The following is a 13,384-nucleotide window of genomic DNA, read 5'->3' on the forward strand; positions in this document are numbered from 1 at the left end:
AATACTGACAATACATACAAGTGCTAGCACAGATACAGAACATAGAAAGCTCCTCTACTGTGTTGGAAATGAAAAATGGAACAGCCATTCTAGCAACAGTTGGGCAACTTCTCAAGTTAAAGATATATTAATATGTGACCTAGAAAACCTACTCCTGGAGAAATAAAAACTTATATTCACACAAAAGCTTATCAGAGCATTATTCACAATTGCCATAAACTAGAAACAATGGAAACACTCTTCAACTGGTAAGTAGATCAAAGGTGGTACTGCCCACACAGTAGCTGCTCTGCACTGACAGCCAGGAGTATGGATGGATATGTGCGTCACCATGGATGGGACATTAGGCTGGGTGGAAGAAACCAGTCTCAAGAGGTTATATACTGCATGATCCCATTTATATGACATTCTGCAAAAGGTAAAATAATTGAGGCAAAGAATGGAAGGTGGTATCAGAGTTAATGGCATGGGGTGGGAGTTGATAAAAAGGGACAGTGAAGGGAGTTTTGTGTGCGAGAGAATTGTTCTGTGTTCTGATGTCAGACATCTATGACTCTGGGCATTTTTGAAAACTTGCTGGAATCTTGTACCTCTCAAGAGTGAATTTTGCTGCATGCAAATGAAAAAGTAAATTAAAAAATACGTGAATAGCACTACCCTTCCTCAGATGTGGAAGAAGCGACTATATAATAAGTCACTATAAATATACAGTTCTTTTCAGGAAGCTCCTTTAAATTTAATCAAATCCTTTAAATTGTTGGCCACTATTAGTCTTGATTTTTGAAAGATTAGGAAACTTCTGTTGATAGGAAGAGAAATGTTTAGTAGACTTACTGAGACAAAAATAAGACTGTCACCTAACTGCCTGAATGTTGTAATCTGATTTTTTTTCTGCTGGTCACAGTCACCCAGATGAGGCCAGAGGTTATGCTCTCCCATGTGTATTTTCTATCAGGCCCCACACAATGGTCAACAGGGCACCAAAACCCAGAGCTCACAGAGCTGGGGAAAGATCACCCCATTCAAACCTTACCACACCGATGCTTTCAAACGAAAAAATGGCTGTTCCAAAGAAGAGAGGGTAGGTCTTCCAACTTGCCACCAGTGGCAGCCGGCTGGGGTCTGGAATTCCCTGTAGGAGAGAAATGCAATGAGGTGGTTATGCTCAAGGCACATCTGAGCATTTTAAGAGAGAGAGGTACTCTGAGAGGAGACTTGAATTTTAAAACATTGAATGTCAGGAAGTTTAGAAAACTTCAAAAGGAATCAGGGCATGATCAAAACTGATTTTAATATTGCACAATACAAGAGAGCCAGAGGACAGAAACATGGGGGTGTCATTCAAGTCCTGAAGATTATCAAAGTATCTCATGGAGTTTGGTTCATCAGAAACCTCCCAGAGAAAATTTGACACATCACAGATGAGTGCCAACCTGAAGTTCTCAAGGACACCTTTGAATAGACAGTGGTCAAAGGTGTTGGATATTACTGTTTCTATAGTTACAGAATATTCACAGGACCTCCAACTAGTAGTTAAATATGAGCAATAAATTACAGGGTAGGAGAGTATTTGGAGTAAATATTTTATATATTCTGTGACTCAAAATATGGAAATAACAGAACAATTTTTGTAATTGGATAATCTTAGGGACTGGAAGTGTGGTTAAGTGGTTAAGCACCTCTGAGTTTAATCCTTGTCACCAAAAACAACAACAAAAAAGAAATTGGACAATCATGGGAATTGTCCAAAGGTAAATCAGAAGTAGTTATCTCATTAGAAAATTTAATCTTTTAGACTTTATCAGTAACTCCTAAGGAATATGAGACTGATGTGTAGTCATTCTACAATATTTGAGTAATTTATTATTTTTACTAAATTCTATAGACAATATCATTTTTATTTTCTCTTACAGCTTCCCAGAAAAACCATCTGAAAATTACTGGGTCTGACAAAGGATTTCTGGGACTTAAATTTCAATGTAGTGTTTTCAACTATAAAAAACAAATAGGATAGGAAGTAAGGAAATTGATGGGAAAAATCAATATTCATAATTCCACAAGTGTCAAAGACAGTCATTAACATCATAATAGATTTGCTTATTTTTTGGACACTTTTATAGCTCTGTGACTAAATATTAAACTTTTTTTCTCCAGTGTTCCCTAGGGAGTAATTTTAGGTGCCTGGAATTTTAGCCCAGAGGCTATAAAACTATGGTAGAAGCACCTGTTTTTCATCTGCCTTTTGCTACCCAATCATAGGAATGGTCTGTAGTTTAGCAATCAAGATGTTTTCCTTACGAAGTAAGTATAATTTTTTTTAAAAAAACCAGAAGTTGACATAAAAACAGTTGTTTGGAGAAACATGAATGAGAAGATTTGGGATAGCACAGAGATATGGTTGTGGAAAAAATGTTACAACAAGCGGGGGTCCCAGGTTGAAGAGTGAGAAACACACTTACCCCACCCCTGGGGTAGGTCCTAGATCTCCAGAGCTTAGTCTATCATTGATACAAAGGCCCTAAAATCACAGGCATTGGCACGTGGCACACACTAACCTGGGCAATGTACTGGGCAATGATAATCAAGCTGGCCAGCATGCTAATGTTGGCCAACATGGAGAAGATGGTCAGGATCCGGAGGTTCCTGATGAAGACCAGCAGCACCAGGACAGGCAGGAAGGAAAGCATGTAGAGTCGCGAATCCATGGTAGGCATCGGGATCACTGTCTCGTTGTTATAGCAGTTGTTGGTTGTGCTGTTAACAGCTTCCACTACCTAAAGAATGAATGGGGAAAAGAGGAGAAAATAAATCTTTGGACCACACCATTAGTTCAGTGCTTTGACCACAATGAAACTCCCTCACAAAGATTTGGAGTGTCTCCGAGAGTTGGGTTGAATTTAAAGCTTCTAATTCTAAATTCTCTGTATCATGCTTCCTTCAAGGAGGCTATACAAGTAACTTAAAAATTTTTTAATAACAAATAACTGGATTTATAGAGGTATTTCTTGGCTTCTTGGCAACCCAGCACGCATTCCTCCTGTTATCAACTTATTTGTGGTGAGTTCTCTCCTGCCGTTGAAGGCAGCCTTTGAGGACCATAAATCACAGTTGCATGGTAGAGCTAGGGGACTGGCCTTTGACTCAAGCTGGGGCGTTCAGATTCTCTCCCAGGAATCCAAAGCTAAATCTTAATCCAGTTACCTAAGAACAGAATGGGTAAAAATTAACTCGGATAGTGGATCCCTGTGGAGACTGCTTATTAGTTCTGCTATCTACTCTCTCCTAGCTGCTCTGATTTCTGTTCTTTTCTTAGATCTGTGTTTTAACCTTCTCTGTCATTTCATAAATTAGCTAATATCCTTCCACTAAACTAATTTCTGCTTAAATTTCCCCAGAATCTCTTTTTGGCTTATAACCAAAAAGACTCATCACTTACTATTTTTTTAACTAACCCCTAAACTTACTGTCTCCTAATTGGACCAATACTTACAATTGGACTAATATTGGAGACTGAACCCAGGGGTACTCTACCATTGAGCTATATCCTCAGCCCTTTTTTAAATTTTTTATTTTGAGATAGGGTCTCACTAAGTTGCTGAGGCTGGTCTTGAAATTGTGATCCTTCTGACTCAGCCTCCTGAATCACTGGGATTACAGGCGTGGGCCAACACACCCAGCCAACACTAGCATTTTGAATGTGAGAACTCTTCCTTGTGTGGATGAACTATCGATTGTAGAACATTTAACATCCCTGAACCCCACCTAATGAAAGCTACTATTATCCTCCAACCATTGTAACAAACAAGAACCACATCCCCCACAGTATATGTGTGTAGTATATATACCTTCCTAGTAAAGTCAGGGATTAGAATTAGGTTTAGAATTAACATGACCTATGTGAAGCAAACGATACAATACAATTGTGTAAACAGTAGAATTCACTGTGGAACCCTTGGAAATCAGAGTTAAATAAGAAAAAAAATTAAATGCAGTACTCATGGAGAGTCATGATAACACCTTGCAATACATTCCTCTATATGTTTTATAGGAAATCTCATACGTTAATTGTGTGATACACATCTTTTTTATTTTATAAGATGTCAATCACAATAAATTCTTTTACTTGGAGATTCTCGTTGCACTGAAGTACACACTGTGGATTCATAAATGTGAATCATTAAATTTTGTTTGTTTGCTTTTAAAAAATGATTCCTCACTACAGTAGGAAAAACACCTGGAAGATTAACCTGGCATTCAAGGCCCTTTATTAATGGGTCAACCTTCAAGACTCTTCCTCTCCCATACTGACACTTTCTTTTAAAAACAATTTTACTGCTTCTTCTGAGCAAGCCCCATATATCCTGCCTCTAGGTTTTTACTCATCCCTTCTCCCACCTTGGCTGTCCCCACTTGTACTCCCTGCTGCCCTTGAATGCTCAGCTCTGATGCACCCCCATGGAGCTAGCCTTCCCTAATCCTATGATCCCTGCATATAGCTCACAATGAAGCTTCTTGACCACAGAATATTGTTAGTAGTATGCTGACCTGGCACTAAAATATCATACTGACATTTGTCTTATATTTTAGAACACACCCCACTTTGCCTGTAAATTTGAGACATTTCTTGCCTTCCTAATAAAGCAGCTGATTAATAAATGCAGATAATAAAGGTCTGCAGAAATCATATTGCTTTCTGAAAAGCCATCTGGAAATGTGTTTTAGGAGATTTCAAAATAACTCTTAGACTAAGTAATATTTATTTATTTTTTTTTTCAGTACTGGGGATTGAACCCAGGACCTTGTACATGTTAGGCAAGCACTCTACCACTGAGCTACATCCTCAGCCTTTTCTATTTTATTATAAAGCAGGGTGTCACTAAGTTGCTCAGGGTGGCCTTGAACATGAGATCCTCCTTCCTTAGCATCCTGAGTAGCTGGGATTACAGGAGTGAGCCACCATGCTCAGTTCTATAACTATAATGAAATAAGCGAGATAATTAACTTTTATTATAGTGATGGAAAGGTTTATTTTGCTACACAGTTTTGGAGGTTCCAGTCCATAGTAAATTAGCCCCGTTGCTTGGGTCTATAGCAAGACAATCACTGGAGCACACGGCAGAGAAACAATCATAGTGTTTACTCTGATAAGGTCAAGGAAAGAAATAAATGATGGAAATCGTGTAAAAATCCCAGCAATGTATCTAATGCTTGATAAAAGCTAACTAAATGCTTACTGGGTTTTTTTCTCCCTTCTAACTTTTTCATATTTCTAAGTTTCTGGTGTTACTATAATAAACAGAAAAAGAGCTCTAAAGAACAGTTTTAGTTTTTTTTTTTTAAGTGCATTGATTAACTTATTGTTACCTATTCTATTTTGCTCCAATTGTTGCAAGATAACATCTGGGTTAGATCAGAAGGACTTCTTGGGAAAAATAACCATTAACCATAGATCAAGTAGCTAACAGTATATAAAGATATCCCAAGCAAGATCAGATATTCCACCAGACATGATCCAAATCAACTTGAGAAGCGTTCAGTATGATTAAACTCCAAGGTAGAAGAATTGACAAATTCCAAGGGTTTTTCCAGCTCAGCATCTTAGAAACTAACCTTGAGGACAGGTCCAAGGTATAGGGCAAAGGGTATTGTGGCAAAGGTCATCACACAGAAATCTGCAGATTTGTGAACCGGGGGGAGGCCAGGTTCTTGGATAATACCTAGATTCACTTCCTGTGTTGTATTGATAAGACACTGGGACTCGGAGGAACATTTGTTAAACAACTAGCAGAAAAGCCTCCTCTTCCACATCTCTCCTCTTCCACCTTCCCTAGAAGTTTGTACCTGTTTTAAATTCTCAGCCAAAAACACGATGTACACACAGCAGAAGCCCAGCTGGGTGATAATAAGGAAGAAGCTCACTATATGCCTAGAAGAGAGGAGAGGAGACAGGGGCTTGTTATCATAAAACTTTGCAGTTCCATTTCTTGCCATTCTGTCCCCTGTCCCCAGGGGTTGGTGGTCCTATAACAGCACCCTTGGTCCTTCTACCACAATCAACAACGAGGCAGTAAAAAGTGATGTAACAATAGTTCTTTGTGAAAAGTGGTTTTCTAATACCCTCACACTCTCAGCACAGGGAGCAGTAAAATTCTTCCTGGTTATGAGCCTCTCCACCCTGCCACCCTGGTCAGGCTCTGCGACATTCCTCACCCCACTGTTATTATTGATGTGGGACAACAGTAAACACAATGTTTTTTATTAGCTACCATTAACATTTAACATATTTTTTTTCCTACCATGGGCCAGACTCAATGGAAGGTTCCAAAGATGTGCAGAAAAACAACATAGGGTCCCTTCCTCAGGTGGTACACAGGCTAAAGGGTGCTATGGACACAAGTTAATATCATAATACAAGACTAAGGACCATGGTAAAAAGGACACTTTATCCAAACTATGGGCAGCCAGAAAACCTTCTTAGGAAAAAAACAATATATGAGCAAGAGTCCTTTAGGAAGGTGGAAAAAAAAGAGAGAGAGGAGGAAAAGAAGGAAAGAAGAAAGAGAACAGCCACCGGAAGTAGAGGGAGATGAGGAGGGAGAGGTAGAGCAGGAGGAAGACAAGAAATGAGGAGAGGGCATTTCAGCAGAGGGAGCAGGCAGATTCCCTATCTTCCTTGCGCAAAGGACCCTGAAGGGCAGGATTTTTTTTATGGGTGGAGAGACTGAGTAGGAAATTCTTTCATAGGTGGAGGTGAAAGAAGGCAGCAGCCTGAACAAAGACATGTCCACCAGCATTAGAGAATTAGAGCATTTGAAAAGATACCAGGAAGCCAGAGCTTCTAGAATTTTGTGATCACCAACTTCTGGGGATGAGGGAGAAAATGACATTAAGGTGCTCTGCAGACTTTTGACTTGGATGGCAAGATGAATGCAGAAACTCAGAACAAGTTTTAGGATAAAGGGAAGAAACTTTTAATGACACATTCAGTCTCTGAATTGTTGCACTTGAGGTTCTGGAACTGTTCAGTTGTAGATAACGGATAAGACCTTAGGGAGGCAGACCCCTGTGGGAAAGTTCACAGGGTGAGAAGAGGAGAAGGCACACGTCTGCAAACAAAGATGAAGGAATAGATTTAGTCCCAAGTACCAGAGAACAAAGGGTGTCGACTCATGTGTGTCACTCCTGAGAGCTAAAAGGTGGACTTATAGAGAAGAGTTAGCTCAACAAGAATCCTTAGCGCCTTAGTCTTTTTCTCTCTCTTCATTTTATATCCTCTCCCTAAGAGACCTCTTCTGTCCCCAGCTTCATGGTTGATGACTTTAATTTTGTCTCTCCTGCGTGAAGATCAGATCAGATCTGTATAGACCCATTGGACAGTTCTACCTGTCTCTCAGGCACCTTAAACCCAGCTTGTCCAAAATACAAGTCATCAGAAGTCTCCCTTCTCTCACAATCCCAGGAGGCGATTCATGATCAACTTTCTTCATCACCATTGCCACCAGCTTGGTGCAGCCACATTGCCACTCGTTGGGACTTTATCAACAGCCTCTTTGGGAGTCTGTCTACTCTTGCTCCCTTCGACCTGCCTTCCTCACAGAAGCCAGACGGTACTTCAAACAGTGCAAATATGACCACTTCCCTGGTTCAGCCCCTTTGCCTTTACAAAAAGAGCAAAACCTGCAAAAGGGTCTGAAATGTGCAACTTGATTGAGCACCTTGCTCCTTCTTCTATTTGACCTCCCTGATTCTCTCACCTCAAGCTACCTGGTCTTTTTGGACCTTAAAACTGATGCCTACACCCTCCTGCTTCTGAGTCTTCACATCTGCTCTTCCTTCTTCCTGGAAGGTTGTCAGGCCTCTGCCTACTTCCCCTGAGAAATTCCTTATCTTTCAGGACTGCCTTCATCAGGACTCCACTCAACTGTTCCAGCCCAGGAAGCCCCCCACCTGATCTACACACACCCCCTTATTTGCTAACTGGTAACTAGTACTTCTTTCCATTATCATATTTATCCCAGTAGATAGGCTCTCTAGTCTCTGCCTTTTCCACTGGACTCTGAGTTCTGCAGGGAAAAGCCTTCTTGTTTGCCTTGTTCCTCATGGTATTTCTTTCCAGGGTCCGAGAAGTAGGAACAACAGGATAATATGTAGCTTAATAAGAGTGAATAATATTAGACTTGCATAAAAAAGGAATGAGTTCCCTATCGCTGGAGGTATGCAAGGAGTGAGATCTGGGATCTGATCAATGAACTCTTTCCCTGTGACATTCTGTCCCACCTTTCCAGGGAAGAAGGTACCCCTAAGAGCAGCATCTTCTCCTCCTGTATCCTACATTACAGAAGACGAAGCAAAAGCAAGATACCTTCCCCAGTGGGCATGAGTTTGGAGCCAGGTGCTGGGGCTGGCTTCTAGTCCATGCATCACAGTATCCCCATAGTCCATAAAGGGCTTGTTGAACCTGAGGAGAGAACACAAGCACGGTTGTGAGAGATGATTTAACCTAAGATCACATACTCACCCATCAGGAGATGTGGAGCAAGACAGAACACATCAAGAGGGTAGAGAGAATACTGGGGCGGGGATCTAAGTTCTAATTCATGCTTTGACACCTGGCAGTAATTCTGTGGTGGCTTGTTTTCCTTTCCTGTCAAATAAGGCTGTTACTATATAGCAAGCATAATAATAAAGACTTTGTGTGGGTACGGTAGTTTCCATGCCCATGTATCCCACTGGATCCTCATGACAATTCTCCAAGGCAAGGTTAGGCAAGGATTGTTTATATCCAGTTTGCAGGTGAGCCAACCACATAAATACAATGGCCTGAGATCATCTAACTGACTCTATGGCAGAATCTCATTCAGGTCCCTGCCCCTAAATGCTCCTCTCTTTTTTTTTTTTTTGGCCACATTGGGAAAAAAAAGTTAAGAAATAAACTCTTACTTCTTATGTGTAGGATGTTTCTGGGATGCTGTTTTTCTCACCTGTGACAGAAGCGCCGGGCACACCTGACCAAGATGTGCATACAGTGGCAGGCAATGAAGCCCATCACCAGTAAACTGAGCGGACCCATCTGGAGGAAGGGGCAACAAAGAGCAGAGCAAGAGAGAGAATTTATGAAGGACACTGTAAGCAGCAATTGAGGAATTTAAGAACCACGAAGAACTTCCAACCGGTTTGCAAGCCTTTTTTAGCATTAACAGCTGTTCTTTCAAATATCGTCTCAAGTGGTCGCCCAATAAAGTTCATAAAGCCTTTCCACTGGGATATTGCAGGAAGTAGGGAAACCAGAATCATGACCACATGTCCACTTGATGGCCTCTGAGGCATCTCCAAGGAGACCTAGGCTCCACAGAGCACAGTTGAAAAACCAGTCCATAGTTCAACCTTTGTGTTCTATGAGGGAGGAAACTGAGGCCCAGGGAGTGGACAAATGACTTACCAAGGACACTAAAGTCTGTGGCAGTGCCAGAGCTCAGGCCTGAACTAGACATCTGGATGATAAGTCTGCACCAAGCCACCTCCCAGGAGACTGCTCACCTGAGGCTGCTGTTAATGGTGAGTGCCTCTCTCCTCCCATCCTACAACCTGGCCATATGGTCCCACCCGTGGCTTTCTCTCTTACCAGGATGCCAGCATTCTTCACAGCCAGGGGTAGTCCCAGGATCCCTGTGCCCATGTTGCCTTTCAACACATGAACCAAGGTCTGGAACCCTCTAAAGGAGAGGAAGGAGACGTGAGGATGGGTATGGAGGGCAGAAAACCAGCAGTCACTCCCTCATGGCATGCCAACCGACACCTGAGTTAAGCTGGGCTGGTGGCCTCCCGGCTGTCTCTCAGGTCATGGATCCTTGCCTGGCATGTCTGAGTCTCCTACCCCAGTTTTCCCAGAACTGTCTCAGTTTTAGCAGCTCACTGAATGCCATTACAACACATGTTATATGAGACACTAGGAGAAGTACTTTATCTGTATTTATCTCATTTAATCATCTTGTCAAGACTATAAAATAGGTACTGCTATTACCTTTAGTTGGCAGGAGGGGAAACTGAGGCAGGGATTTTTTTTTAAAATGTCTTGTCCAAGGATATATTGAGGAGCTAGTGTTAAAACCCAGGACTACCTCAGAGTCCCTGTTCTTTACTCTCACTTTGGCTGAGCGGCCTCCCAGACAGAAGGCCAGACAGAGGGTAAAGAAGTGACAGCCTGAGAGCCATTTCCTCTCTGAGGAACTGAGGCCATAAAATAGTGGTAAAGATAGGACTGAACTCCAAGAAAAGAGAAAAAGGCAGGAAGAAAAAAGAAATCATGGTGATGTCTCAATAAATATGTCAAATGACTTGGGTCACTTGGGGATTGATCTCCAGAGGGTTTTTTTTTTTCTCTCTCTCATTAAGGCTGGAAAATGTCATGCCCCCAACTCCCCTAAAAACAAAAACAAAACAGCAAAAAACTCCCACTCTTTAAGACAGAGATCTAAAGGTCGGTGCAGAGGACAAGGTCTGAACCAGCAGGGAAAAAAATTCTAGGCAGGTGCCCTCTCTCCTGAAGAATCACGTAACAAACCCACTTCTACACCTCTTTACACTGGACCTGGTGAAATCAGGATGAGTACCGGGTTATATCTATAACCTTAGGAACCTTGGAAATTCCCCCAGAAAAGCCTTCCAGCCAGGAGAAGCCCTGAAAAGCAGCAGAGGGATTCTGGAAGGAGCCTGGTCTCTGGAATTGGACAAACCAGGGATTAAAACTCAAGGCCACCACTTAACCTGCTATATCATCTTGAGCAACGTGTCCAACTTTGCTAAGCTTCTGCAAATGTTAGGAGTAATGGTATCTTGAAAGAAGTTCCCCAAACACCCCTGTCTCTACGTTAAACTCCTAAATCCTTTAGCTTCCCAAGAATCTGCCCTTGATTTGTCAAGGGTTAATGAGAACAATTGGAGGAGAAAGGGGGTGGAGAGTCTCAGCATGCCTTTCCCTCTCCCTGTGGGTGTCCACATCGCTGACTGAGCACTATTCCCTGTGGCCCCCAGTGATGGGCTTGTTTTGCAACCAGGAAAGGGTCAACAGGTCACTTAGGAAATTTCTAACTAAAGGACTTAGGAAATCAGAATTTAGCTTTCAGCCATTCGGCCAACTTACAAACAGTGCAAAGCCCTATACTGGAAGCTCAAATTCTAGCCCTGGGTTCTAGCCTTGACTCCTTTGATGACCTTGGACCACCATCATAGTCACAGAAACTAGCAAGCCTTTAGGACCCTGCACTTGGGGGCTTTATGCTCATGTCATCTGTGTGGCAGGTACAGACTATCATTTCACAGACAAGAGACGGGGCAGCGAAGTTCTGTCACTTGCTCAAGCTGGGAAGCGACAAAGTGGGACTTCAAACCCAAGGGGCCAGCCCATAAGTGTCACGCTTACCCAGCCTGTTAGATCGCTTCTCTCTGAGCCAAAAGGTCCCCTCTGGCTCTCACCTGCTTTATTCCTTTGATTCTTTTTTTCCCCATATTTTTATTGGTATATTATAATTATGCAAAGCAGTGGGATTTGTGTTACATATTCAAACACGCACACAATATAGCAATATAATTTGGTCAATATTGTTATCTTGTATTTCCCCTATGCTTCCCTTCCTGCCTCTTCCTGGTCCCCTTCCTCTGTCCTTTGATTCTTAAGTCACTAAAACTGCCACCAGAGTTCAGGACACAGAGTCAGTTGGTTCCCCCAGGGCCCTTGATTGAGAAATATCCCTGCTCTGTAGTGGTAACCCCAGGGCCTGAACATTTTATCCTTAGGATCACTAATACCAAGCAACCCCCAGGACTGGCTCTAAAATAACTGAACCATGCCAGCGCCAGTCATAGTGTCCATTCCTGAACTGCCCTGCAGGGTAGCTGCGGAGAGAGTCTTTTCCTCTCCATTATAGTAACTTCTTCCTCTCTGTTGCACACCCCCATCCTCCTCATTCATAGTTTCCAGGGACATCGTCCTTCAATTCAGACTGACACCTGTTCACCCCAGCTTTGCATGTAAAAAACCTAGAATGAACTCTGACTGTCCATCCACTGCTCCCCCTAGGACCCCAATGGTGTCCAGACTTTTTTCTTAAAGCAGCAGGAGCTCTCCACCACCTACCCCTGCACTTCCCTAAGTGAACTGGCTAGACTGATTTGTTGTGGGGTCAGGTGTGAAAAGGGGGAGCTGGAACTCCGTAGCATGGCTTCCCTCTGTGTCAAGTTCTGAAAGCCTGTGAATATTGCCCCCCACCCCTGTCTCCTCACCCCTAGGGAAGAAAGGAGCATCTGCCACACATGTTGGGTTTGATGTCCTCGCTGCAATTCCAGTGGAAGAAGAGGCCAGGCTTACCACAGGAAGGAAGCAATGCTTAGTTCTCGGTGGGGCCATTATGGTTTTAAGCTCAGGTTTCACCTTCTCTCCTCCAAGAAGTTAGTGATCTCGCCTCCCTCATTAACCAAAAATTGACAGTAAAACCAGCCCCTATCCTAATGGCTTAATGACTTACTTCATGGGTGGCCTGGGCTACCTGGGCCTTCATTCCTCATGAATATCCCTAAGGGCTTTTCTGACTCCACTCCTTCCCCTTTAAGCTGTCATCTGACAAAGCCTCTAACAGTCTTGGTTCTCCCATCTGCACAATGGGTTGAAGGTCAGACACACCCACCTCCAGGTTTTTAACCAATGTTCCAGCTTCCAGGCTGGACAGCAGAAATGTGGCTGACAGAAAACAGCACTCACGTTATGCCCTTGGTCTTGTCCAAATCCGTGGATTCTGAAGAGTTTACATCCAAGAAACCGGAGTCCTTGTTCTGCAGGTTCTTGGTACTTTGGGGAGATGACCTAAGGTCCAAATTGAGGGAAACAGTTCCCTGGAGGTCCCTGACATTCTTTGCCACAGCCATGACTGCTTCAGAAAGGAAGAGCTCGGGGTGACAAGGAGGTTTACGTTGGAAGGAATCAAATGGGAAGGTGTCTGGTGCAGGTGCAAGACCCAGCTCAGTGGCTGTGCCTTGGCGCGCTCTGCTGAGCTGGAGCGAGGCCCCGCCCACCTTCCCAGAAAGCGGAGCCTCCTCCTCCCGCCCGAAGAAGCCGGTGGAGGAGGAGCCACGCCCCCGAGGCGTGAGAAAGGAGGGATTGCAAAGGGAGTAGGGTCAGGATCGCTGGTTGGTGTTACCCCATAACTGTAATGGGAACAACCACTACAGTGATTTCCAAAACCTGCGCTTAACTAGGTATTAAAACTTTACCAAGGGAGAGACACCCTTAGCTATTTTTTCCCCATTTAATCCTATAAGTTGAATAACTGAGGCTTCTTGAAGTAAAGGAATCTGGCTGAGGTCACATGCCAGAAAGTTACAGAATGGGGAC

General features: G+C 43.0%; 1 protein-coding gene across 1 annotated transcript in view; it reads right to left on the minus strand.

Annotated features, from left to right (window-relative positions):
• Slc36a2 (solute carrier family 36 member 2) overlaps positions 1-13,058 on the minus strand; it is a 33,522-nt gene extending 20,464 nt beyond the window's left edge. Inside the window, exons 1-7 of the mRNA XM_005325481.4 lie at positions 12,755-13,058; positions 9,623-9,713; positions 8,982-9,070; positions 8,363-8,458; positions 5,842-5,926; positions 2,556-2,774; positions 1,034-1,132 (exon numbers count right to left, since the gene is read on the minus strand). Coding sequence (XP_005325538.2) covers positions 1,034-1,132; positions 2,556-2,774; positions 5,842-5,926; positions 8,363-8,458; positions 8,982-9,070; positions 9,623-9,713; positions 12,755-12,918 — 843 coding nt within the window. The 5' untranslated portion in view covers positions 12,919-13,058. The remainder of the gene's footprint in view (positions 1-1,033; positions 1,133-2,555; positions 2,775-5,841; positions 5,927-8,362; positions 8,459-8,981; positions 9,071-9,622; positions 9,714-12,754) is intronic.
• Positions 13,059-13,384: the final 326 nt, after the last annotated feature.

The sequence above is a fragment of the Ictidomys tridecemlineatus genome, chromosome 1 (assembly GCF_052094955.1).
Source record: "Ictidomys tridecemlineatus isolate mIctTri1 chromosome 1, mIctTri1.hap1, whole genome shotgun sequence".
Taxonomy (NCBI): domain Eukaryota; kingdom Metazoa; phylum Chordata; class Mammalia; order Rodentia; family Sciuridae; genus Ictidomys; species Ictidomys tridecemlineatus.